This window comes from Malus sylvestris, chromosome 17, assembly GCF_916048215.2.
Source record: "Malus sylvestris chromosome 17, drMalSylv7.2, whole genome shotgun sequence".
NCBI lineage: Eukaryota > Viridiplantae > Streptophyta > Magnoliopsida > Rosales > Rosaceae > Malus > Malus sylvestris.
The window spans coordinates 15,324,260-15,350,965 of NC_062276.1; the positions used below are offsets into that span (position 1 = coordinate 15,324,260).

Sequence of the window (26,706 nt, forward strand, 5' to 3'; positions counted from 1 at the left end):
ATGATTGATTCAGCCCTGGAAAAAGGGCCGAAATTCCCAAAGTTCATCTATCTATACCTAGCTTATGTAGAAAAGTTCGAATATCCAAAAGGCTTTAAGATTCCAGATTTCAGCCTTTTTGCTAGAGAATCGTCCCTGTCCTCATTAGAACATGTAGCCCGGTTCACTGTGCAATGCGGAGATGTTAATAGTGACTTCCATAAACTGCGACTATTTAACTTATCGTTAACAGGCTCAGCATTCGCATGGTACATCAACCTCCCGCCTAACTCCATCCAAAATTGGGAGGAACTAGTCGAGAAATTCCATGAGCAATTTTATCGGCCGGGAATAGAAATGTCAGTGTCTTCATTGGCCAGGATGGCTCAAGCATCTGATGAGTCACCAATGGATTATCTTACAAGGTTTAAATCGGCCAGAAATTGGCACCGAGTACCTCTGCCTGAAGTCGAGTTTGTTAGGCTTGCTTTGAATGGGTTAGACGTAAAATACAAAAAGAAATTCTTGGGGGGGAAATTTCAGGATATGTATGAACTGGCTCAACATGTCGAGCAATATGATTATCTACTCCAGGAAGAAAAAATATCGAAATCTCCGACCTGAGGAACAATCTACAAGAATCATTCGGTCAGTTATGCAACGGTCGAAGGAGAAGACTCCTAATTTGCCAGTGTAAACGCAGTCAAAATTGTAATCGATAAGCTATACATATGTAAGGCATTGACCTATCCTAACTCCAAGGATGCCAAAAATCGTCCAGCCTCTGAAGAAGCCACAATCAAAACATCAAAAGTTTATACTTTTAATATCACTAAGGCTGATGCAATTTTCGACCAGTTGTTGCTTGCAAAGATTATCAAACTCCGGCAAGGGCATAACGTTCCTAAGGCCGAAGAGTTGAAGGGAAAAACATATTACAAATACCATAACTCAAGTAAGCATACGACAAACAACTGTGTCGTTTTTCGTGATGCCATTCAGAGCTGGATCGATGAAGGAAAGTTAAAATTTCCTGAGAAACAAATGACTATTGACGTCGACCCTTTCCCTTCGACGACAGTTGGTATGGTGGATGCTCATTTACCTAAAAATGAAGGGAAATGATAGGCTAGGTTCGTTCCGATACAACATATCCCAAAGCATAACTCTCGGCAGCGACTTAAGATCGATTTATCTTCAAACGAACCATCTACAGAATTGTCGGGACCAGCCATAGTGGAATCAATGTCAGACTCTAGCATAGAGGAAACCGATAAGTCGATGGTTTTATGCAGTCATTGCCAAACACGTGTTGTCCTAACTGAGCCAAAAGGAAAACCTCTTTATGCTCAAACACTGCGACAACCATCTACGGTCGCAACGACATCCCCGACGGTATTCCGCGTAGGACAGTGCCAGAAGGTGTTCGAAAGGCTATGCCCTAAAAAATGACCTGACGACCTGCCCTCGGCTAGATATCGTCTTGACTTTGACGCGCCGTTCTACAATGAGGATTATTATTCGCACAACTCTAGTAGCTCGAGTTCATCGAACCAAAAACCCGTTAAGCCGCCTGAGCCACGAGACCAACGATGGTATAGCTACAATTCTCCTACCAGCGTATATACCGCGTTATCTAAGTCTCAGAAGCGGCGATGCTAACGGATCAACTGCATGGTTCGACGACAGGTGGCGCAGGCAACTTCGGCTACCAAGTGGCAACCGAAAGAAGTAATAGGTCGTAAAGACGGCCTATAGCCCCCATCAGTTATGGACGAATTGCTTCAGGAAAAAAAGGTGATCAATCGCTACTTTGACACTACAATCGAGGAATCTGATAAGTGCATCAAACTCTTTCTTCGACCCTAGAAAATGAAAGCTCGTTTTGAGCAATTCAGAGAAGAAGTGGAAATTAAACTCCATCCGTTGCCTTTGCCAGAGCCACTAATTAAAATATGATAAAATCTGCACCCCCCGTTTCTCGGCGAGGCTTTAGAGTACATGCGGGACTTTCATAAAAACCATTCCGCCAATGACTTGTACAGTTTGCCCAAGACATGTCAAGAAGCCCTCGACCTAGCGTTAACTTGCCCTGATGCTGAACAGATTATCCAGAAAACCACTGATCCAGCGATGAAGGCCAAGTTCCAACATATATGCGAAGCTCGAGTCCTCGACTTCGAGGTCAACCCATACACTGATTTAGATACCACCGAGCTCATTTTTTCTCTTGAAGACCTTCAGTATTTACGACATCATTTCAAAGTTTTCTCAGCTGTATCTCTCTTCGGCCTTACGGCCGATGAAAAAGAATGAGTGGTGCGTTTGGATACTTACCTAGACACAAGAAATGCTCGAATCGCTTAAGAGGAAATGGCTCGTAAAGCGGTACAGGGACAAAATCAAACCCCAGCAACAAGCAATCTCGAGGACGATAACCATACTGAAATAGGTTTAGTCGACGTTCCACAAGAACGAGATAATCAAGTCGAAGATGCTCCAGAGCACGTTATTGCACTCGATGACCCAGAAAACAACGATCAAGATCCAATGGGCCCTTCAGTTCTTGAAAATATGGAAATCAACATGGTCTATGTTTTACCTGTCTAGTTTTAACCCACCGCGCACCAACCAAACTTCTTGGATGGGGACGTGATTATCGAGGAGGCAACACAGGTCGATTTCATCGCCATTGAAAAAGATGGGCAAGCAAGCAAAGAAGACAAGCTTAAAGTAGCCTTGGCCGAACTATTTCCTCGCTCTTCTTCGGTTAATCTTCAACATCTGAAGTCGTTGTATGTCACGACTCACATTGAAGGTTATCCAATTTCTAAAAATTTTGTCAATTATGGGGTGACGATTAACATTATACCTGTCTCCGTCATGAAGGCACTACGACGATCTCACGATGAACTTATTCCATCAAGGATAACCATGAGCAGCTTTGTCGGTGACACGTCCCAAACCAAATGAGAGTTGTAAGCGTTGCAGGTCGCAATCACATAATCGCATTCTTCATAGTCGACTCCAAGACCAAGTATAATGCATTGCTCGGTCGAGATTGGATCCATCAAACAAACTGTATCCCTTCTTCATTATATCAGGTTCTCATTTTTTGGGACAGTAAATCGGTCGTGGTCTATCTGGCCGACAATCAGCCGTTCGAAGCCAACATGATACAAGCACGTTACTACGATGACCACGTTGGCTATATCATCTTGCACGGTCTTAACAATGGAGGACAGCTGACTCGGATTTCGGTTCAAAAAGCCATCGAGGTAGGTGCCTAGACTGTTCACCAGGATTTGGTGAGACTCGGGTTGGCTGAGCTTACATGCTCACCTCTTTATAGCACAAGGCCTTTTGGGAACTCACTGGCTTTGGATTCCATCAGAACTCCGAAGTTAAGTGAGTTTGGGCGAGAGCATTCCCAAGATGGGTGACCTCCTGGGAAGTTCTCGTGTGAGTTCCCAGAAACAAAACCGTGAAAGCATGGCCAGGGCCTAAAACGGACAATATCGTGCTACAGCGGAGTCGAGACTAGGATGTGACAACCACAATAACTAGATTCGACATGGTGCTCATATTGCATAAGTGAGTTTGCAAATTCGGCTTCTTTGTTCATTTTTGCATTTGCAATTGTAAGGCTTGCTTGGTATTGTGCCATTTGCATTGCCAAGCAACGCATTCTTTTATCACCCATTAATGAGATATTGATGATTTTGAGGAAACAAAAACACTTGAAAGTTGGATGATTGGTGAATATGTTGTGTGATGGTTAGATATTCAACCTATGCTTATATAGAAGACGATTGAAGGTTTGCATTTCATGTGTGTAGGTTTGTGTTTCATGCGTTTCATCATGTGTTTTGTATGTATTTGGTATGTGTTTCGTGTGTGTCATGTGTTTCACATGTTTGGTGTGTTGTACATCTCTATCATGTGTTTTGTATGTGCTTCATATGTGTTCTGTGTGTCTTGCGTGTTTCACGTATTTTGTGTTTATACATCTTTATCTTGATTTTTTTATTCTTCCATAGTGTTTCATGTATCGATTTAGTAATTTTTCAATAATTATCGGAATTTAAATATTTTTAGGTTAAAATGTTCATAAAATTAATTTAGGATGGTCTACATATTTTTTTTAAGTTAATTTTAAATACATAATTTTTTTAAAGTTAATTTGAAAAAAAAATTAGCCTAAATTCATTATTTAATAATCTGGGGTTAAAATTTTAGGCTAGAGTGGTTGGAGTAGAAAATCTGTTTATGAGTTAAAACAAAAATTTTCTGGACTAAAAATTTTAGGTTTTACTCCAAGAGTTGGAGATGGTCTAAGATTTGTCTTTTTTAGTTGAAAGTTACTTTCCTTAAAACAATCGGTATTCAAAGGAGATTTAAATTCAGGAACTTTTTCAATATTGAAAAAAATAAGTAATAGACTAAAAATTAAATCATACTCCCACCAATAAGTAATAGACTAAAAACTAAATCATACTCCCACCATAAGACTTGTCTTTTAATTATGGTGAAAAGTGAAGACGATATGGCAAGTGAAGATGATATGCCACATCTACCTATGAGACAGATAAGGCAAGTGAAGACGATACCACACTTCGGTAATTAGAAGTTTCGTGATTACGAGATCATTCTCCCACAATATTTCCTAATGTCATTTGTACTAAATCATTCACTTGTACTCACTAAAGGAGAGCTTGAACCTATGTACTTGTGTAAACCCTTCACAATTAATGAGAACTCCTCTACTCCGTGGACGTAGCCAATCTGGGTGAACCACGTCGTCTTGTGTTTGTTTTCCTGTCTCTATCCATTTACATACTTATCCACACTAATGACCGAAACAATCTAGCGAAGATCACAAACGTAATACTTTCTGTTGTACCAAAGTCCTCACTGATTTTGTGCATCAACAATCCTTAAGTCCTTACCTTTTTGCGTTGGTAATGGATGAGTTAACAGAACATATTCAAGATGATATTCCTTGGTGTATGCTTTTCGCAAACGATATAGTATTGATAGATGAAACTCAGGAGGGGTAAATGCGAAGCTTAACCTTTGGAGAGAAGTGTTGGAATCTAAAGGTTTTCGCCTAAGCCGATCAAAGACAGAATATATGGAGTGCAAGTTCAGCGTAAATGGAGGCCAAAATGAGTTAGGGGGTGAGGATCGGAGATCAGGAAATACCAAAGAGCGACCGTTTTAGCTACCTAGGATCTATCTTGTAAAAGAACGGAGAATTAGATGGAGATCTGAACCATAGAATACAAGCTGGATGGATGAAGTGGAAGAGTGCATTCGGCGTGTTGTGTGACCGTCGTAGGCCACTGAAGCTCAAGGGAAAATTTTATAGGACGACAATAAAGCCGGTGATGCTGTATGGCACAGAATGTTGGGCGGTGAAGCATCAACACGTACACAAAATGGGTTTGGACATGTGCAAAGAAGGCCTACTGACGCTCCGATTCGAAGATGTGACTACGGGTAGAGGTTCAGGGTCGAAGGCGTAGAGGAAGACCTAGGAAAACTTTGGAAGAGACCCTAAGAAAAGACTTAGAGTACTTGGATCTAGCGGAGGACATGATACAAAACCGAGCGCAATGGCGTTCTAGGATTCATATAGCCGACCCCACTTAGTGGGAAAATGCTTTATTGTTGTTGTTGTTGTTTTTTCTTTTGCTGAAGAGTGAGAAAGCAAGAGCTAGTTTAGGAAATTAGGCCTTCCCAATGTTTCTACTTTTCGTTATGTAAAAATGAATTCAAGTTTTAGATAGGATTTAATGCATGCTCCAGATTGGGATTTGGGAAAGTTTTGCAAATTCATGGTTGGATTGTCAATTGGTGTTGGGAATTTTGGTGTTCTGAGAATTAAGGTTAGGATAAGGAGTGGTGCTAAAGCACATTTTATATTATTGCATAAAACTTGGTTTGCATACTTGGATTTCACTGTTTTTTAATTCATTTATATGTTCTGTTATGATTTTTCTATAATATGCAGGGTGAGATACTTGGAGTTAGAATTAATAAGGATTGAATGAAACGTGTATTTTTTACTAGATTGGTATGGCTGACAAAGTTAAGAAGTAGTTTAAGATAGTCTAGGGAATTTCTTTAACTGAACATGGTTGTTTTCATGAGGTTGATAAGTCACGATGCGGTGCTTCTATACGAAGAAGTGATTTTATATGGATACATTGAGTGATGTGTGAAATGGTAAATGTAATTAATCCTTCAACAAAACAAACAGTAAAAGGAGTACCCATTCCCATCCAGCCTTCTGTTTTCTGCTTATCATACCTTTTCAATTTTGCTTATTTTTCATTAGTCATATGAAAGATAGTGCAATACCTTGGGACCAAAATATCTAACAAACTGGACTGGATATCTATATTATAGAGAGTTTGTATAAGTAATTTGGACATTATTAGTTTGTATTAGTGTTTCACTTCTGTTCATTCACTCTATTTTCTGTGTCGTATGGTTTTACGTGAGAATTCCGGAGTGATAGCATGTTGCAATGGTGTAAATGCAACTTTGTATTTGGTTTGTGTTTAAAACTTAGTCCACTCAGTGAATTTTTTTTTCCTTCTTTTCAGCTTCATTGTTTGAGTTGCATTAGGTTGTTAAAGAATTCAACAAAAAGGCTTTCCAGATACAACCGATTTATTTCAACGGTCAACTTTTTTTAGTTACATTTCCTTTTCTGTTCTAAATTATTGCGTTTTAGTGCTGCCTTTGTTATATCAACTTTGAAATTTGAACACAATTTTCTGAAACATAATATTTTTTTTTGGGGAACTTTACATATTTCTGAGTATGCACTACGTTGTTTAGGTATTTTTCATTTTTTCGTGTTGGTATCTTGAAACAGACAATGTGGCTATCTGAAATATTCAGTATTGTAGGGCGGCTCGGTATATAGCATTTGCAAAGGTTTTTTCTCTTTCTCATCTCCATGTACATATGATGAATGCAATTAAGAAGTCTAATGTGAGGTAACATTTTATAGCAAATTTTCTAGAAATTTTCAACAGGCAAATTCAGTTTATCTTTATACTAAACGATTGGATGACATTATTAAGAATTGAAAAGTAACATTTCCTTGGTTATTTTTGTTTTGTTGTTTTCTATTTCTTTCTCCTTGAAATGGTTGTTTTTCTTTTATTGTTTTCTATTTCTTTCTTCTTCTTCTTTTCCTGCCTGCCTTCTGTTATCTATGTGGTAATTGCAAACAAACTCTGCTGCTGCTTCAAAATTTGTATTAGTTTATAAAATATCCATAAAACACATACATAATGATTAAATTCTTTCTCATAAGCAGGTACCTGTATACATAGCATAAATAACATCTAAGGATCTTAGGGGGAGATTTACTTAAGTTAATCCTGTGAGCTCCGAGCTGAAGCAAGTCCTTAATTTTCGTGTACTTATTTTTTGATGTCTACTAGGCGGTTTACATAGTTTTTAACCATTAGGCCACCTAACTTTATGTTTACAATTGTGTTGTTTCTAATTGTTGATAGAAATTCAATTTAAATGCTTTTGGAAAGGTAAAGATAGAACTATGCCTTATAGTTCCTTTAATCTCGCAGCAACGCGCGGGCATCAATTTCTAGTCAATCCTAAAACCGCTAATTAACAGAAACCCCCAAATTGAACACTAGACGCAAACCTAGATTTGCATAAAAATCTAAGAATTATTTAGGCTAATAATATGGAAATTGAATAGAAATGGGAGGAAATTTTCGTTTCTCTTGTGCTGAGATGTTTCATATTCATGTTTGTGATTATTCATCCGTATTCATTTGATGTTTGATTACTGTTCATGTATTTACTTAATACTCGTATTGTCTAGTTCTTTATAACTAGTTTTTATTATAGTACATGGCAATGACTAATTGACAAATTCATGTGTTTTATTAGTACTAGTGTTTACGCATTTACTTAATACCATTGTTCTAAAAAATAGTCTAGGCGGCCACATCGCTTATGAAAATCGCCAAAGATATTAGGTGGCGTAAGGCGGCCGCCTAAGTGGGCTAGGTGGCTTTGGCAGATGCTGGGCGGTCTAGGAAAAAACATATTATCGTGACTCATAATCCTATTGTCTCCGCCTTGCCGTCACCCTCTCAGTTTGCTTGAAATGAGCCTTGACATGGTCTACGAGAGAGAGAGAGAGAGAGAGAGAGAGGGGAAAAACATATTGTCGCGACTCACAATCCCAGTGTCTCCGCCTTGCCATCGCCCTCTTAGTTTGCTTGAAATGAGCCTCGACATGGTCTACGAGAGAGAGAGAGCTTTGTAGATGTGAAGCTTGCAATTGCAGTCTTGCAGAGAAGGGTGACGGCCGCAATTGCAGTCTTGAAAGAGAGAGAGAGAGAGAGAGCTTTGTAGATGTGAAGCTTGCAATTGCAGTCCGAGAGAGAGGGCTTTGTAGATGTGAAGCTTGCAATTGCAGTCTTGCAGAGAGAGAGAGAGAGAGAGAGAGAGCTTTGAAGCTTGCAATTGCAGTCTTGCAGAGAAGGGTGACGGTCGCAAGTTGTAGATGATAAATCTGCAATTGCAGAGATGGGTGCTGCAGCTTTTGTTAGGGTTTTAACTTTCAAGCAGTTGGTTACTTTAGGCTATAGCAGTTTAGCTATTAGGTTTTTCTTTTAAGCAACTGAGGTGGTGGAAGTTATCTATCTATACTATAAAGAGAACCCTCATTGTAAACTTTTTTCCCTTTTTCTTTCTATTTTGCCCTCACTTTTGATACACACTATTGACAAAAAGGAGGGCAAAATAGTAATTTTGTACCTTTTGACAAAATGACAATCATATCCTTATTTTTCCTATTTTACCCTTTTTTTTAGAAAATGACAATCGTATACTTATTTTTCCAATTTTACCCTCACTTTTGATACACAATATTTACATAAGGAGGACAGAACAATAATTATGTAATATTAAAAAAAATATGCACTTATTAAGAGAAATTGTTCACACATACAAAATGTGTGCTCTCTGTTAAGAGAAATTGTTCACACACACAAAGTGTGTGCTCTCTGCTAGTAATATATTAAAACAACAATGAAAAGTCCAACCTTCTTCACTTTTATTAATGAGAATAAAGGCCCATTAATATGGGCTTTTCTAAAATGATACAAAACTAATTTAGAAAGTCTAAAATTTTACATACATACATGCATATGTATTATTTATTTCAAAAAATAATGTATGATTCAATGTGATTTCATATGTTATATAGTAAATTTATATGATTTGTTACTTAAATCCGCCTAAACCGTCTAGGCTTCTGCCTGGGCGCCTAGGTGCTAGGCCTCAACTGACCGCCCGACTAGCACCTAGTGTATTTTAGAACCTTGCTTAATACACAAATTATTTAACAGTCATATGTAATTAAATATGATATACTCTTTTTTTTTTGGGTTAAATACTTAATTGTTAGATGTTAAATATATTAAATAAATGTCACTTAGTACTATGGTCTAGTGGTATTTCTCTTTACTTGTAAGTGAGAAGTCTTAGATTTGATTCTCGCCAAAGGCGAATTTGAATCACATTATTGCTAGCTCATTGTGAGGCTAAGTCCACCCCCTCCCCTTAATATATATACATATATATAGATACATATATATATATATATATATATATATATATATAGATACATATATGTATGTATGTATGTGTATATATATATATATATATATATTAGATAAATGTGTGTATACCGTAATTAGTCCCAGATTGTTGTCTCTATTTCCAAAGAAAACAAAAGGTTGAAACAAAGAGGTGCAAATATGGTGAGGGACCAGATGTATATATAACAAGTTAGCACCAAATCTTTTGTTGTTTTGGTTTTATTCTTTTTGTTTATTTTTCGAGTATGGTTTGACTTCAACAAAAAATACAAGAGTTGTCTTTTTGGTTTTTCCCACCATAAGAGTTGTCTTGTTTAGTTGAAAGTTACTTTTCTTAAAACAATCGGTATTCGGAGGAGATTTAAATTCAGGAACTTCTTCAATATTGAAAAAATAAGTAATAGATCGTTTGTTTGCGCCACAAATAAATCGAACTTCTTTATCATAAGATTGTGCCATAGAGGGGTTTAATCTATAGTTAAGCTTTTTCCTATGCCTTAGCACCAAGTACTTTGTATTTTCTTTGTGTTTATGCCAAGAGACAATCCTAAACTAATCGGATCTTAGTTTGCAACCGCAAAGTAAGTTGAAAGACAAAAAGTAATGCAAGTAACGATAGAAAGGAAAGACAGGGAAGTAAAGGATGGTTAGATGTTCATCAAATGTTAATTAACAAGAAAGTAAATTACATATAAGGTTAATAATTGAGTAAATTACATTTTACCCCCTCATGTTTGGGGTTGATTTCAATTATTTACAACAACTTTAAAACATTTCACTTTCATACCTCACCTACTATTTTATTTCAATATAGTACATCCGTTACATTTTTCATCAATTGATTCGTTAAGAGCTGACGTGACTGTCATATTTGTGTTGTCATGACTGCCAAATTTATGCCACGTGGCAAATTTTTTTTTTATTCATTTAAAATATTATAATAATTTACCCTATTTATTAAAAAAAAAAAAAACCTGAGGGGGTAAAAAAAAAAGAAGATATATTTTGTCTTTAAAGAACAGTGGGCCTCACCCCTACCCAATATGCATGCTATCTTCAATTTGTTCTCAATTTGTACTCGTGTTGCGTTATTTGCAATGAATATCTAATATCGTCTTTCTCTCAAAAAAAAAAAAAATTTGGTAATAGATCAAGTAAAATTTATAACATTAACGATAATAAGAAAATCTCACAATTAAAATAAATAAATAAATAAAACTTAAATTTTTTAAACTTATATAGAATAAAAATACAATAATACATATTTAATATACAATATATACACTATGGTTGTTGTATTTTATAGTAAGTTTTTTATTTAGTAGTTTAACTTTAAAATCATCAAAATAATTTTTTTCTTAACAGTCGAAACGTGTTACCCACAGGTTACGTGAGCGTAAACCCGTTAAGGACCCGTTTTTAATGGATGATCCGATAACGATCCGATTAATTATTATTTTGACTCGAAACTCGTTATTTTAGTGTCGTTTTCATATCGTGTAAAAACTATCAGGTTTTATAATAACATGCATGCATTTGTGTCAAAATATATAAGAGATTCCATCACACAAAATGTTGACTAAGATATTAGAAGAAAAAAAAAACTTTGCTAATCCACGAGGCCCATTCAATCTTCAAATCCTGGAAATCTGCGTGGTTTCTTCTGCTATATCTCTTTAGCTAGTTATCTGCAGTATAGTGCACGCCATACATTTCTTAATTTTTTCGCTATATTACCAGCTAGCTATTGGCGTATTTTTCCTGCTATCAACTTACTTGCACATTTCTACTTTTCGTTTTCTCCATATATAGTTGCACAAGTCAAACTAGCACATTTCTGGGTTTTGTGCTTTCACGACTCTCCATACTTGCTCCTACATCTTTCTTACTACACAATTAAGCATACAATTGAGTTTCATTAATTAATGGTTTAAGTGGTTGAACAAAAGAGAAAGTTTGATTTGGACATACTACGTCACCATGGCCATCAATTGTTAACTGGTTCTTTATCCATGACATTGACAAATTAACAAATGAGTTTTTTTTATTAGTGTCCTACATATTATTGAATACACTCCATTCCATATAAAAATTAATTATTCATATTTATTTAGCTTAAGACATATTTAAACTATATTATTATTGCTGATTCATTGTGTGACTTAGCTCAATCCCTTATTCTTAAGTGTAAATAATATCATTGTACTAAAACTAAATGACTTATATATCTCAGTATAAAATGCCAACAACATTTAAGTGACGTTGGCGACTTGGCATAGTTCATACATCAATCCTAAAACCCCTAATTAACAGAAACTCCCAAATTGAACACTAGACGCAAACCTAGACTTGAAGAAAAAATCTAAGAATTATTTAGGCTAATGATATGGAAATTGAATAGAAATGGGACGAAAATTTCGTTTCTCTTGTGCTGAGATGTTTCATATTCATGTTTGTGATTATTCATCCGTATTCGTTTGATGTTTGATTAGGGTTCATGTATTTACTTAATACTCGGATTGCCTAGTTCTTTATAACTAGTTTTTATTATAGTACATGACAATGACTAATTGACAAATTCATGTGTTTTATTAGTACTAGTGTTTATGCATTTACTTAATACACAAATTATTTAACAGTCATATGTAATTAAAAATGATATATTCTTTTTTTTTTTGGTTGCTTACTTAATTGTTAGATGTTAAATATATTAAATAAATGCTACTTAGTACTACGGTCTAGTAGTATTTTTTTTCACTTGTAAGTGAGAAGTCTTTGCTTCGATTCTTGCCAAAAACGAATTTGAACCATATTATTGTTAGCACATTGTGAGACTAAGTCTACTCTTTTCTCTTAGTGTAGACAATATCGATTGTTCGAAAATAAATATATATATGTATGTATGTAAGTGTATATAATGTGTGTACCGTAATTAGTCCCATATCGTTGTCTCTCTATTTCCAACGAAAACAAAAGGTTGAAACAAAGAGGTGGAAGTATGGTGAGGGACCAGATGTATGTCCGACAACTTAGCACCAAATCTTTTGTCATTTTGGTTGTATTCATTTTGTTTATTTTCCGAGAATAGTTTGACTTTAACAAAAAAAGATAAGAGTTGTGCTTTTGGGTTTTCCCATCATAAGTTTTGTCTTTTTTCAGTTCAAAGTTACTTTTCTTAAAACAATCGGTATTCATTTTGGCCGTTTGCTTGTGTCACAAACAAATTGAACTTTTTAATCATAAGATTGTGTCATAGAGGAGTTTAATCTATAGTTTAAGTTTTTTCCTATGCCTTGTCATCAAGGACTTTGTATTTTTTTGGTGTTTATGACAAGAGACAATCCTAAAATAATCGGATCTTAGTTTGCAACTGCAAAGTAAATTGAAAGACAAAAAGTAATGCAAGTAATGATAGAAAGGAAAGACCGGGAAGTAAAGGATGGTTAGTTGTTCATCAAATGTTAATTAACAAGAAAGTAAATTGCATATAAGGCTAATAATTTGAAAAGAAATGACAAATACAAGTGTTCAGGCAAAGTTTAAACTTATTTAGGCAAAAAATGACTACAAACTTATTCAGGCAAAAATTGACTACAAGTAGGCAAATTCTTGCAAGCAAGGGAATTTTTTTTAGAAAGGAAGTTAATACAAAAAATCTATTCTACAAGTGATATTGCAGATCTATAAAGAAAAAAAGAAAACTAATGAAAAGATCTTGAAAACTTTTAGTTTTAATGGTAATGACAAAATAAAAGGTAAAGTGAATAGTACCATGATTGACTTTTTAGTGTAAAAATGTGGTTTTTGGTTAAAGTGAACAGTACCGGAAGATTTTCGTTAAAGTTCCCTAAAGAAAATGAGTGTCTGAACAACAAAAAGATTTTGTAACAAGTAGGTTTGCAGAGTTTTGAAGTCTTTTTGTGTTGAGTAAGTGTCTTTTTGTGCAGAGCTTTGATCTCTTCCACCAAGATCATCGGATCAAATGATCCGGACTCTTGAAATTTGATCCAATGACTAAAAATAAGGATCCCCTTTAAAAGTTATAATAATTTTAGCTATTAGACCAAATTTCAAGAGTTCAGATCACTTGATTCGATGACCTTAGTGGAAAAGATCCCCTTATACTTCCCTCTTAGTTCATTCCTTATGATCCAATATAAGTTGCTGATTTGACTACTGCCAAAGGATGAGTTTTCATCTCACAGCTCGAGCTTTTGTCCTTTTGAAACTACAATTTTTCCACCAGATAGCAACTGTCCTCTATGAAAATTAAAAAAAAATCAACTGAATTACCTTCTTTCGATGTGAAAAAGGGTATCTTTGCCTTCCACATCCCTACATCATAAAGTACCTTTGAAAACTTGGACCGCACTAAGTCATTAGTTAAAGTTCAGTTGGTTGGGCTAGAACGTGCCTAACAAATGTTTTCAGTCCAAACAACTCGGCCTTAAAGGTGCCTAACAATTTGTTTGACTTTTTCAGTAAATTAAAATCAATATTTGATACTCTTTGTTTGTTATCTTTTTAATCTCTTTCCTTGATAAAATTTTGGTTATACTTGTATTAAAAAAATGATTATACTTGACATTAGTATACTATCATATGATTTTAAAATGATAACCGAATTTGATCGTACATATCAAATTTATAATAATATTAATATAAATTATTATTATGGATGCGTAAGATTTAAGAAAACAAACTCAATTAATTAATTTATTTTATTGCAATCAAAATAAACTTACTTTCCACACAGTAACTTCTTAATAACAAAACATTTAAGGAAACAGTTAACTTTCTATCTATATATATCCAAAGGAAGGTGATCACATTAAGAAAACAGTTAAGTTTCTATCTATATATATAGAAAGGAAGTTAACTTGTACATTCGCCCATTGAAAGCATAGTTACGTTTCTATATACAACGCTCTCTCTCTCTCTCTCTCTCTCTCTCTCTCTCTCTCTCTCTCTCTCTCTCTCTCTCTCTCTCTCTCTCAAAAAGTGATGATATAAATAGGGTAGTGCTATCTACACCTATTTTTGCTTACCGCACATCCTTCTTAATTTTCGACTATCAGATCAAATGAATTGAAGAAGATCATTGACTACAAATTAACAAGGTATGTAGGAGGTAAAAATGAGTGTGCGAGTTACACTTCCTATAAAGATACATTATGACTTATAAATTGCTTGCATGCAACAGGTGCTTGATAAGAAGAAAGAAATAACGAATATTGAAAAATGTGGAAGCTTAAGGTCGCAGATGGTGGCAATGATCCATACATCTACAGCACAAACAACTTCGTGGGTAGGCAGATATTTGAGTTTGACCCTGAAGCAGGAACTACCGAAGAGCGAGCTGAGGTGGAAGAAGCTCGTCTTCATTTCTACAATAATCGCTATCAGGTTAAACCTAATAGTGACCTCCTATGGCGAATGCAGGTATACTTTAATTAGTTCGTCCAAACTTATAATGTTGTCAATTAATTTACTGCAAATATAAGCCACAATTTGACAAGAATAACATTTCCCACCAATATGAACCTATGATACTTATTTGATCATGTTTCTACTAAATGTGAGTTCTAGTTATCTAGGTTCCACCCCATGTAGTTTTTAATTAGAAACAATACATGTGCCCACTCTATATGTGCACCTACTTATCCACCACTTATTATTAATGTACCATATAATAATTGCATAATCAGAGACGTTATTTTACTTTTTCACGTCATCTTAAGATTATGTTTGCAAAAAAAAAAAATAATAATAATAATCAATTTAAATTTAGAGATTGTTTAGTCAACCATATGTTGGAGAGCACAGTACGATGAAAGTTGTAAGCTGTGTTCGTCGAACATGATCAATGGTTTTGGTAACAATTAACATTCTCAAGATGAATATACCGTGGTTGGTACTAGGGTTTAATAATATTCCTCTTCACGTACTTATGTTCGAATCTTGTAATGTCGAGTTTGATACCAATTTATTCCCCACCCTTAATATAAATATACCCCTTCTTGGTTGGGGGCTTTTGGGCTTCTCTCGATCTTATTCCTAGTTGGGGAAAATAAAGGAGCCTTGTTCGGCAAATGCACATCAAGTTGTAAAAAGAACAAACCACCAAACAAACAAACAAACATCTACTTTTTGTTTGTCTTGTTTCTGGTACTTACAAGTTTTCATTTCTTATCTGATGGGCAACACCATTAAAATTTTAGGGTTTAATAACATTTAATTAGTAATAATATCATCATCATAACTTTAATCCTCTCATTAGTATCGCTCTTAATTTTTTGTTCACTAACCAGCAGTTCCTAAGGGAGAAAAACTTCAAACAAACAATTCCCCCAGTGAAAGTTGAGGATGGAGAGAAAATCACATACGAAAAGGCCACGTCTGCATTGAGAAGGTCTGTCCACTTCCTTTCAGCTTTGCAAGCTAGTGATGGCCATTGGCCGGCTGAAAATACTGGCCCGTTGTTTTTCCTTCCTCCTTTGGTGAGCATTTACTATTTACTATCATGTTATTTGAATCTCATGTTCCCGTTTTGGGGCTTAAAAATATATAGCACATATATTCTCGAGTTTTACCAAATTCCGAATTTTAGGGGGTTGCTAATTACTTTCCAATTTCCTACTCAATTTGCAGGTCATGTGCACATACATTACGGGACATCTTAATATTGTATTCCCTGCAGAACACCGCAAAGAATTTTTGCGTTACATATACTATCATCAGGTACATACATACGTACATACATACATACATACATACATACATACATACATACATACATATATATATATATATATATATATATATATATATATATATATGGTCTTTGCTCACACAAATTGCATCAAATTTTTAATTTTTCAAAATGTGCTTTTTTGTGTTAAACTACTAACAAGGGTTGCAGTTAAGTTGCCCAAGAGTTTTCACTTCTACATCTAAAGTCCCACTTGTATTAAAACAAAGGATAAATTAGGTTCCTATCCCTCATTTCTCCTTCTCATTAATTAAAGGGAAAATTAGAATCCCCCATTCTTTTTTTACATAATTTTTATTAAACATTTGTTTCTTTTAAAAATTTGATTAAGACCCTTTAACTAGTGTCCATCTAATCATTTTTAAATTTATTTTATTTACATGTCATTAGTTTAATTTTTTAAATAAAAATGCTATATGTTGATTTCCCACTTTATCCTTTTAGTTGATAAGGGGAATTTTTTTGGCTTGTCAGGATTTATACCTTTTTTTTACGGATATTATTAATGGCTATTAACTAAATCACCAATATTATCTATAAACTTTGTATTTTGAATTTTTTTTTGGTGTCAGGGTTTATACCCCTTTTGTTGGCTCGTTCACATCATAAAATTATTATTGAAATATAAAAGTTATTGATAAAAAGGATGAGTTTGGAGTCTTTGGACTGAGATTAGTGCTATTCGGCGGCACAAGATATATAAATGTGAATTTTAAATTGAAATCAATTTGAAACGTATTTAGGTCAATTTGAAACATACCAATAACAACCTGAAACGTACCGATGCTAAATTGAAACGTACCCATTTCATCTTGAAATGTTCAATAACAACTTGAAACGTACCGATGCTAAATTGAAACGTACCCATATATAAATGTGAATTTTAAATTGAAATCAATTTGAAACGTATTCAGGTCAATTTGAAACGTACCAATAACAACTTGAAACATACCGATGCTAAATTAAAACGTACCCATTTCACCTTGAAACATTCAATAACAACTTGAAACGTACCAATGCTAAATTGAAACGTACCCAGTCTAACTTAAAACATACCAATATATTGGTTTGAAACGTACCAAATTATCCTTTTAAAAAAAATGTACCACTAAATTCTATTTCCCAAATGTACCATGTTACGTGAAAAAGATGGAAAGATGGGTAAAAAGTGTGCAAAAACAAAAAGCATACCCCTTGATATAGATACTCAGATTAAGAGGTGTACATAAAATGAAATATGAAGGAAATGAATATGACCAACAAGGGAGAACGAAAGAGGGTTTGATCGGCCAATTGAGGAAAGCAGTGACATGAAAAAATTGCTAATGGTTGTAGAATAAGATAGAACGTTAGTTACTTGTATGGTATGGAGTTAGGAATAAAATGCACGTTAGAAGCATAATTAGACCAGGTTTGATGTGTTAAGATTTTTAAAACTAATCTACTACATTTTAGGAGATTTGGGATATTAACATGATAATTATTAATTAATTAAAGGTACATCATAATGGCAAATCGTGTAATATGGCATTAAAAGGATGTTACTTACAAAATAAGTGGCACCTTAATTGTAAGAAGAATGTTTAATTAAATTATTAAAAGAGGCGCCTATATAAAAAATACCCTTAATTAAAAGGAAAACTAATGAAAAGGGCTTAAAAACTTTGAGTTTTAATGATAAGGACAAAATAAAGGGTAAAGTGAATAGTATCAGGTTTGACTTTTTAGTGTAAAAATGTGGTTTTTCGTTAAAGTAAACAGTACCGTGGGCTTTTCGTTAAAACTCCCTTAATTAAAACCGTATTCCTTTTTCATTTTTGATCAATGTCCCTTGACTTTTCTTCATGTCATTATTTGAATATTAAATTATTTACAAGTTATTATAAGTCAATTTAAAAATGTTTATTAATCATTTTCAGATATAATTTTTTTAGTATTTTTTTCTCATATCTATTTATAATTTGTATCCTTTTTTTTGTTTTTTAATTTATACCAATATTCTTTTTAGTTTTAATTTCTACCCATAATTTTGAATTTCAATATGTACCCATATTTTCAATTTAATTTGTACTCATAGTTTTGAATTTTAATATGTACCCATATTTTTAATTTAATTTGTACCAATATTTTTTTTATGAATGTACCCATGCTAATTATATGTGTTTATTTTATGTTTTAAAATATAGCAATAGTTATTACTTGCATTATATTAATAATACGTGGGTACATTTTTTTTGCTAGAAGTACGCGTAGAACAAATTACTCTATTATTGATTTTTAAGTAATTGTTATATTTGTAACAATATTATTTGGATTTATTTAAATTTCATAATTTGTGGGATATTGAATGCATAAATGCATGAGTTAAATCTCTTAAATAATGCTAGGGACCTTGATCAAACTATTTAAACAATTAAGGTTTCATTCTAACAACTAGGTTGATTAGGGACCGGAATCAAAATGACCCTAAAAAAATACTGAATAAATAATGCTAATTAATATCCATTACTTTTTCGGGTATTACAGAACCAAGATGGTGGTTGGGGATTTCACATTGAAGGACACAGCACCATGTTCTGCACAGCTCTCAACTACATTTGTATGCGTATTCTTGGAGAAGGCCCTGATGGTGGCCAAGACAATGCTTGTGCAAGAGCTAGAAAGTGGATTCTTGATCATGGCAGTGTTACCCACATCCCCTCTTGGGGTAAAACTTGGCTTTCGGTATGCCTATGTGTAACACTAAGATTAATTGCTTTTATTAGGCTTTAGCACTATCACTATAGAAAATCGTCAACGACATATTGATACTTTATCTATGCCATATATAGCTGAATTTCATGAGATTATTTGCTAGCAAATAGCGATAACGTATAAAGATGTATCGCTCTTAATTCTTAATAATGTTAGTTAGACACACAAAACTAATATTATTGTTGATACACCCTATAATAGTGGTGGGCCCCTATTAACAATAGATTAAGTCAAATATGACTTTGCATGTAGCACACCAAAATCATATTTAACCCTGACTATTTCGGTATATTGAAGAATGATGGAGTCATATTTGGCATTGTGTGTCTAAATTGTGTTTACTTTATCAATGTAATAATACTTTCTTTTTATCGAAAATAAAACGTGACTAGTTGCTTCACTTTTTTTTTCTTTTTTTGGAAACAGTTGCTTCACTTTAGTACTAGTGCAGTTTGAGAACACTGCAGTGCAACCATAAGAGCATTTCTCTTTCTGATTAATCTTGCTTAATTGATTCTTGTAGATACTTGGTGTGTTTGAGTGGTCCGGAAGCAACCCAATGCCCCCAGAGTTTTGGATTCTACCTTCATTTCTTCCTGTGCATCCAGGTTCGCGCAATTCCGTACTCCACAAGTACAAATAATTCAATCTTTCACATGTTGATTGATTTAATTAGTCTCTCTCGACCCTTAGTCTTCTTTTTTAATCTCTTCTACATCATGCAAATGCAGCAAAAATGTGGTGCTACTGTAGGATGGTTTACATGCCTATGTCATATTTATATGGGAAAAGATTTGTTGGTCCAATCACACCTCTCATACTACAATTAAGGGAAGAACTCTATGCTCAACCTTATGACGAAATTAATTGGAAGGGAGTGCGTCATCACTGCGCTAAAGTGAGTTTAACTTGATTAAGTTAGCTAATTAGTTCATGTTTCCTTGTTTTGGTAAATAAATTGATTGCAGTAATAATTTGATTGCAGGTGGACATCTACTACCCTCATCCTTGGATACAGAACTTTCTATGGGATAGTCTGTACGTATGTACGGAGCCTCTTCTTACTCGCTGGCCGTTTAACAAGCTGATCAGGAAAAGGGCTCTTGAAGTAACAATGAAGCATGTTCATTATGAAGATGAAAACAGCAGATACATTACCATTGGAGCTGTGGAAAAGGTGTTATGCATGCTGGCTTGTTGGGTGGAAGATCCAAATGGGGATTATTTTAAAAAGCATCTTGCCAGGATACCGGATTATTTATGGGTTGCTGAGGATGGGATGAAGATGCAAGTTAGTATACATTTTGTTAATACAATATATGATACGATGAATTGTTCTTGATCCTTTTTTTCTGTTTCAAAGGTTTACTCTTCTAAATAATTGGAAAGCATTGTAAATTGATACATTTTATTGATACATGCAGAGTTTTGGCAGTCAACTGTGGGATACTGGTTTTGCCATTCAAGCTTTGCTCGCTTCCAATCTAACTGATGAAATTGCACCCACACTCGCTAGAGGACATGACTTCATCAAGAAATCTCAGGTTCGTTTTTATATGGTCAACTCAACTTTCATAATTGTAAAATGTAAATGTGCATCCATTATTTTGTTCTAACTAGTGACTGTTTTGGATTGAAATTGTTAAGGTCAAGGACAATCCGTCAGGTGATTTCAAAAGCATGTACCGCCACATTTCCAAAGGATCGTGGACTTTCTCTGATCAAGACCATGGATGGCAACTTTCTGATTGCACTGCAGAGGGTTTAAAGGTAAAAAATTCAACTTAGATGTCTAAATGTTATCTCAATTTTTCTCACCATAACCCCCTCTACAGTGTTGCCTGCTTTTATCGATGATGCCACCAGAGATAGTTGGTGAAAAAATGGAGCCTGAGCGGTTATACGATGCTGTCAATGTCCTAATTTCCCTACAGGTGACAACTATTATTTCTGACAGTCATAGATATGAGTTTGAGTTGCATTTTGTTGCCGCAATCAAATTTGGAGCTAATGCATGGCTGCCTTACTTTAAAATTTTTATAAACTTTTAACATTTCAATACATTTTTTCTTCAGTTCATGGTCTATTAGGTCTCTCTATTCATTACAAATCTCACTATATGTCTCATTGTAGAGTAAGAATGGTGGCTTATCAGGTTGGGAACCAGCAGGAGCAGCAGAATGGTTGGAAGTAAGAATTTTAAGGAATTAGAGTCTTAGTCAGACGCGTAACAAACTAAAATTTTTTAAATCATTATTATTTAGTATATACCAACTAGGATATTGTCCTTTTTTCCCCTCAGATGTTGAATCCCACAGAATTCTTTGAGGCCATTGTGGTTGAGCATGAATACGTTGAGTGCACTGCATCTGCAATCCAGGTTTTTGTTTTGTTTAAGAAGTTATACCCTGGCCACAGGAAGGAAGAGATTGATCAATTTATTACGGCTGCTGTACTGTACCTTGAAAATGTACAAATGGCAGATGGTTCATGGTATATCATATGATTAAATCAAAATTGATTTAATAATTTTCTTTGATTAAAAACTAGTGAAGAAAAAGAACTTAGTGAAGAAACGTTTGCACAGGTACGGGGAATGGGGAATTTGCTTCACATATGGTACCTGGTTTGCCCTTGGAGGTCTAACTGCTGCTGGTAAGACCTTCAACAATTGTGCAGCCATCCGCAAAGCTATTAGTTTTCTACTCGCAATCCAGAAAGAGAATGGTGGTTGGGGAGAGAGCTACCTTTCATGTCCAAAAAAGGTAAAATATGAGAGGTGGATTATGATTGAAGCTAGCTGCAAGTAATTCTTAATTAATCTCATTGTCTTGGACTAAAGTATTTCACTTTATGACGGGTGATACAGGAGTACGTTCCTCTTGAAGGAAACCGATCAAATTTAGTACACACAGCTTGGGTTATGATGGGTTTGATTCATGCAGGGCAGGCGGAAAGAGACCCCACACCTCTTCATTGTGCAGCAAAGTTGATAATCAATTCTCAGATGGAAAATGGTGATTTTCCTCAGCAGGTATCTTGCTTACCACATTAGTTCCAACCCACCAAAAAAAAAAATAAAAAAAAATAAAATAAAAAAATTCTTATTATTACTAGTATCGCAAACTTGACGAGTTCAAATATGAACAAAATAACATATCGTGTTGTGTTGTTTCTACGTATGCTCAAATTTGTACTTCAAACGATTTATAACTTCTAATCACTAATTATGTATGGCAGGAAATCACTGGATCATTCAAGAAGAACTGCATGCTACATTATCCTTCTTATAGAAATATTTTTCCCCTGTGGGCTCTTGCAGAATACTGCAGGCGCGTTCCATTTGTTCATGTCTAAGCTTTGCAGCCATGTTTATGAAGAAAATGTTGGAAAATATTTTTATTTTGGTTTATTAGAATGTTTGGTCTTCTGGGCTTAGCCCGTTAGTATTAGAGTTTCGGTTTCTTACCTTTTAGGGTTATGATTAGTTTATTATAAATAGCATGCTTGTTATTTAGTATGATTAGTTTATTATAAATAGCATGCTTGTTATTTAGTTGAGAAGAAGTTGGTTACAATGTAGTGTCTTAGGGTTTTATAGCCGTTTTGGCATTCTCGTTTGTTTAATAATATTCTTATTATTTATTAGTCTTATTCGTTGCGCACTCTGATATTCAATTTGGTATCAAAGCAGGTTCAATCCTTCGAGATTTAATCTGCTTGGTCGTGTTGGTATTCTGTTTGTCAGTATGTATGTATTCTTGTTTTTGTCGTTGGTTTAGTTTGCAAAAGAAAACAAAAACCTGAACCTTCCTTTCCTCCAGATCCTGCCTTGCCGTCTTGTTGACTGTCTTCAAACCCACATCGCACTGTTGCCGCAAAACCCACTTTTAACCCCGATCCATCACTGTATTTGAATGAAACCTAGAAATCACTACCGTGGATGCGTCTGCCTGAGCATCACGCCTACACCACTGCTTAATCGACCCTGCAGCTTGACCGCCTTTGAACCTCTGTTCCTTGTCGAAGTCTGCTTGCTTTGCGCCTGCAATCGTACTGCCGCCGCACTAATGCTGGAGGTGTATGGCATGCATCTCCAGTTTGTCAGTCCAGAAAGAAGGAAAAATGAAAAAAGGGAAAAGGGAAGAGGGAAGTAAGGAAAAAAATGGAAAAGAAAATAAGAAAGAAAAAAAAAGAAAAAAGGAAAAGAAAATTGTTTGCTGTTGGTTTTAGGCCCACACGGGCAAGGAAAAAAAACATAGTTAAGTTTGTTTTAGGGCAACACGAGTTGTTGTCGTTGTTCATTTGTTGGTACAATTGAGGTATGGAAATCTCGTCCGTTTAGTGACGGGTTCTTTTCATACTCTCAATACTAGCTAGTTTGCCAACCATAATCAGTTTGCCAATTCGCTAGTTCGTCTGTTTGTCCATGTTGGGGAGCCTGCCCGTCTATCTGTCCGCGTTGCAGAGCTTGCCTGTCTGTCTGTCCGTCTAACGGAGCCAGTCCGCATTTGCTTGTTTGCAAATCCATGTCGTATATCGACATGAGTTTGACGGGGAGTGTTGGAAAATATTTGTATTTTGGTTTATTACAATGTTTGGTCTTCTGGGCTTAGCCCGTTAGCATTGGAGTTTCGGTTTCTTACCTTTTAGGGTTAGGGTTAGTTTATTATAAATAGCATGCTTGTTATTCAGTTAAGAAGAAGTTAGTTACAATGCAGTCTCTTCGGGTTTTATAGCCGTTTCGGCATTCTCGTTTGTTTAATAATATTCTTATTATTTGTTAGTCTTGTTCGTTGCGCACTCTGATATTCAACTTAATGTTTTGATTCATTTGAAAAGCTTTGCATTTCAGTTTAAGTGTTCGTAAATGGATGGTCAGGATTATAAAAAACTTATAAGCTTAATGGGTGCCATCTGTTATATTGGATGAGTTACTCCAGTGATCCATGTGCATTACGCATGATCACTTCTGTTTGTTTAGTAGTGGAGGTCCAACGGCTATACGCCTATGGCCTTTCACACCTTACATGCTTGTAATGCTTCATCGAGAAGTAAGGAATTTGTGTAACAGCACCATCATCTTCTACCTCTCCCCTTCTCCATTGTTCTCTGCAACTTTCTTCATTTCAATTTCTTGTTGAATTTTATTGCAATAAAACCATCATAAACCACCTAAATTACATAATATAACATGGCCTTAGACCCTAGGTTCAATTAAACTTTCATTTGGGAGTGAATTTGTGCTAGCAGATCAAGCTCACAACAAGCTTCATCTCTGCAATACTGAGCTTTGTAAACACTGAAATCTGTCAGATTTGAGTCTAATATGGCTAGATCAACTAGTTCTAAACTTAGTACACTAGTTTTCAATGGCGGAAACTACAAATTCTGGAGAATCAGAATGAAAACCATTCTCAAGTCTCATGGACTTTGGGATCTCATTGAGAAAGGGTTTGAATCCCTGAATTGAAGGAGTTGGCTGAAAGAGCCACTGATGCAAAGAAGGAGAAAAAGGAATCAAGCACTCTTGCTGAGGTGCAGACGAAAGATGCCAAGGCCCTTGGATTGATTCAAGGAGCTGTCTCTGATCAAATCTTTACCAGAATCTCAAATGAGTAAACATCAAAGGAGCTTGGGAAATGTTATAGCAAGAATTTAGAGCTGATAAACAGGATAAGAGTGTGAAGCTACAAGGATTATGTAGAGATTTTGAATACACTAGAATGAAAGATGATGAATCCCTTTTCGTGTATGTTTGATATCATTTATCAAATGAAGAGTTACGGTGAAGAGTTATCTAGAGATAGAGTAGTATAGAAATTGCTTATTGGCTTGCCTATGTCTATGATTCTATATGTTCTGTGATTGAGCATTTTAAGGATTTGGGAAGGGTTTTGAGCAATGATTGGATAGACATACTGAGAGCTCCACTAAGAGAGCTTTTGCTATTTTGAATGTAGGATCAAAATTCCCTAAATGTACTGGTCTTTTTGGCAATCAAAAGGCTGGAAAGAACTGGAAAAATTAGCCAAATTTTGTACCCAAGCAAATTGCAGGACTAGAGTATAATAAGAATGCCTGTAAGCACTATGATAAGCTTAATTGTGGTAAATGCTGATTTGAATGGAAGCCTAAGGCCATCTCCAACCGACCCGGCCAAAGGGTTATAGGTTTAAAAATAGCTCGAAATGACATGAGAACTGTCTCCAACCGAGGGGTAGGCCAAAGGGCTCGTGGGCCCAACCGGGCTAAAAATTGGAAAACAGGCCAACTAGCTGGCCAAAATGAGTGAGCTAGCCAGCCCCAGGCTGGCCAAAAATTCAAAAGCAACAGCTACCTGACATCAGCATGACACCAGCTAGCAACATCTACATGGCGTCAGCTAGCCTTTTTTTAATTTTTTTTTATTATTGGGACAAATTTTGTTAGAAAAAAAATTATTCTATTTTTTTCCTATAGCTACCTAAGCCATTAAACAACATTTAACAACACAATCTCCACCCTAGTACTACTTGGGGGAGTTATTCAAACTTAAACAACATTAAAAAAAATTTAACAACATAAAACTTAAACGCTTACTCCACAGTCTTTTTGGCCCAAAGATGTGCAACAAGATCCTATTGTAGGTACTTGTTTGTGGCATGTGAACGTGTCATCCTATGGCGCCTCATGTACTCATTTAAAGAGATATTACCAGTTCTTAGATCTAAGGGCAAATTAGGCCCATCATATATTTTCACATAAGCCTTCCTTGACCTATTTGGATAATCTTGGTCGTCATCAGACTCTCTATCAATATAGCCACCTTGCTCATCCTCCACAATCATGTTGTGTAATATGATACACGACATCATGATGGAGTTCAATTTATCTCGACTCCGCCCCCTTGACAGTTCCTTACTGATCTTTCATCGTGCTTGTAGAATACCGAAAGCTCTCTCAATATCTTTTAGGTATGCCTTTTGGTGAAAGGTAAACCACTTTTGGGCATCATCCACAAGGTTTGCAATTGCTTGGACAAGTGTTGCCCACTTTGGGTAGATGCCATTTGCCAAGTACTACCCCATATTGTACTGACGCCCATTGATGTAGTAGTCAAGTTGAGGTGATTTACCCTCCGTCAGGTTATTGAAGAGGGGTGAACGCCTACGTACTGTAATGTCATTTTGGGATCTTAGGACTCCAAAGAAAGCATGCTAGATCAATGTGTCAAACGAGGCAATCGGCTCTAACACAATAGTCGGCTGTCTCGATCTTTTGCTAAATCCTCCTTACCATCTGGTGGGACAGTTCTTCCACTGCCAATGCATGCAATCTAATGACTCTATCATGCCCGGAAAGCCACAGTCTTCAACTTTGCGAAGAAGCGATCCAGATATGCTTGTTTTGGTTCACAGAGGTACTCATTTTTGTAAATCTGAACAACTGTGTGACAAAATTCAATAAGATTATCAATGTATGTAAACTCAGACATACCATATGTATCATTTATCACATCAGCTGGGGAGGCATAGGCCAACATTTGGAGTGCAATAG

General features: G+C 35.3%; 2 protein-coding genes across 5 annotated transcripts; both read left to right on the forward strand.

Moving 5' to 3' along the window:
* Positions 1 to 2,295, forward strand: LOC126611831 (uncharacterized). The gene is made up of 2 exons (XM_050280173.1): positions 1 to 404; positions 2,025 to 2,295. The coding sequence occupies exons 1-2, from the start codon at positions 1 to 3 to the stop codon at positions 2,293 to 2,295; spliced, it is 675 nt and encodes a 224-aa protein (XP_050136130.1).
* Positions 2,296 to 14,497: 12,202 nt separating this feature from the next.
* LOC126609764 (beta-amyrin synthase-like) lies at positions 14,498 to 24,104 on the forward strand. Of its 4 annotated transcripts, none has more exons than XM_050277696.1 (16): positions 14,498 to 14,761; positions 14,845 to 15,083; positions 15,953 to 16,141; positions 16,293 to 16,382; positions 18,940 to 19,137; positions 19,691 to 19,775; positions 19,899 to 20,065; positions 20,153 to 20,458; positions 20,592 to 20,711; positions 20,815 to 20,937; positions 21,003 to 21,101; positions 21,301 to 21,357; positions 21,470 to 21,660; positions 21,755 to 21,932; positions 22,113 to 22,201; positions 22,408 to 24,104. In XM_050277696.1, exons 2-15 carry the CDS (start codon positions 14,883 to 14,885, stop codon positions 22,158 to 22,160), a joined length of 2,052 nt encoding a protein of 683 aa, XP_050133653.1. In that variant the 5' UTR covers positions 14,498 to 14,761; positions 14,845 to 14,882; the 3' UTR covers positions 22,161 to 22,201; positions 22,408 to 24,104. The 4 variants fall into 4 exon arrangements, with proteins under 4 accessions (XP_050133653.1, XP_050133650.1, XP_050133652.1 ...); XM_050277693.1 differs by having other exon boundaries at positions 14,499 to 14,761; positions 22,037 to 22,201; XM_050277694.1 differs by having other exon boundaries at positions 14,500 to 14,761; positions 15,956 to 16,141; positions 22,037 to 22,201.
* The last annotated feature ends 2,602 nt before the right edge of the window (positions 24,105 to 26,706 follow it).

Bases quoted from the DNA above. Each gene is read 5' to 3' on its own strand.
- LOC126611831 (XM_050280173.1), top strand. From the start codon at position 1: ATGATTGATTCAGCCCTGGAAAAAGGGCCGAAATTCCCAAAGTTCATC. The intron at 405-2,024 runs GTTTAAATCGGC...TGACTTGTACAG, and splicing joins CCAATGGATTATCTTACAAG to TTTGCCCAAGACATGTCAAG.
- LOC126609764 (XM_050277693.1), top strand. From the start codon at position 14,883: ATGTGGAAGCTTAAGGTCGCAGATGGTGGCAATGATCCATACATCTAC. The intron at 15,084-15,952 runs GTATACTTTAAT...TTCACTAACCAG, and splicing joins ACCTCCTATGGCGAATGCAG to CAGTTCCTAAGGGAGAAAAA. The intron at 20,459-20,591 runs GTTAGTATACAT...TGATACATGCAG, and splicing joins AGGATGGGATGAAGATGCAA to AGTTTTGGCAGTCAACTGTG.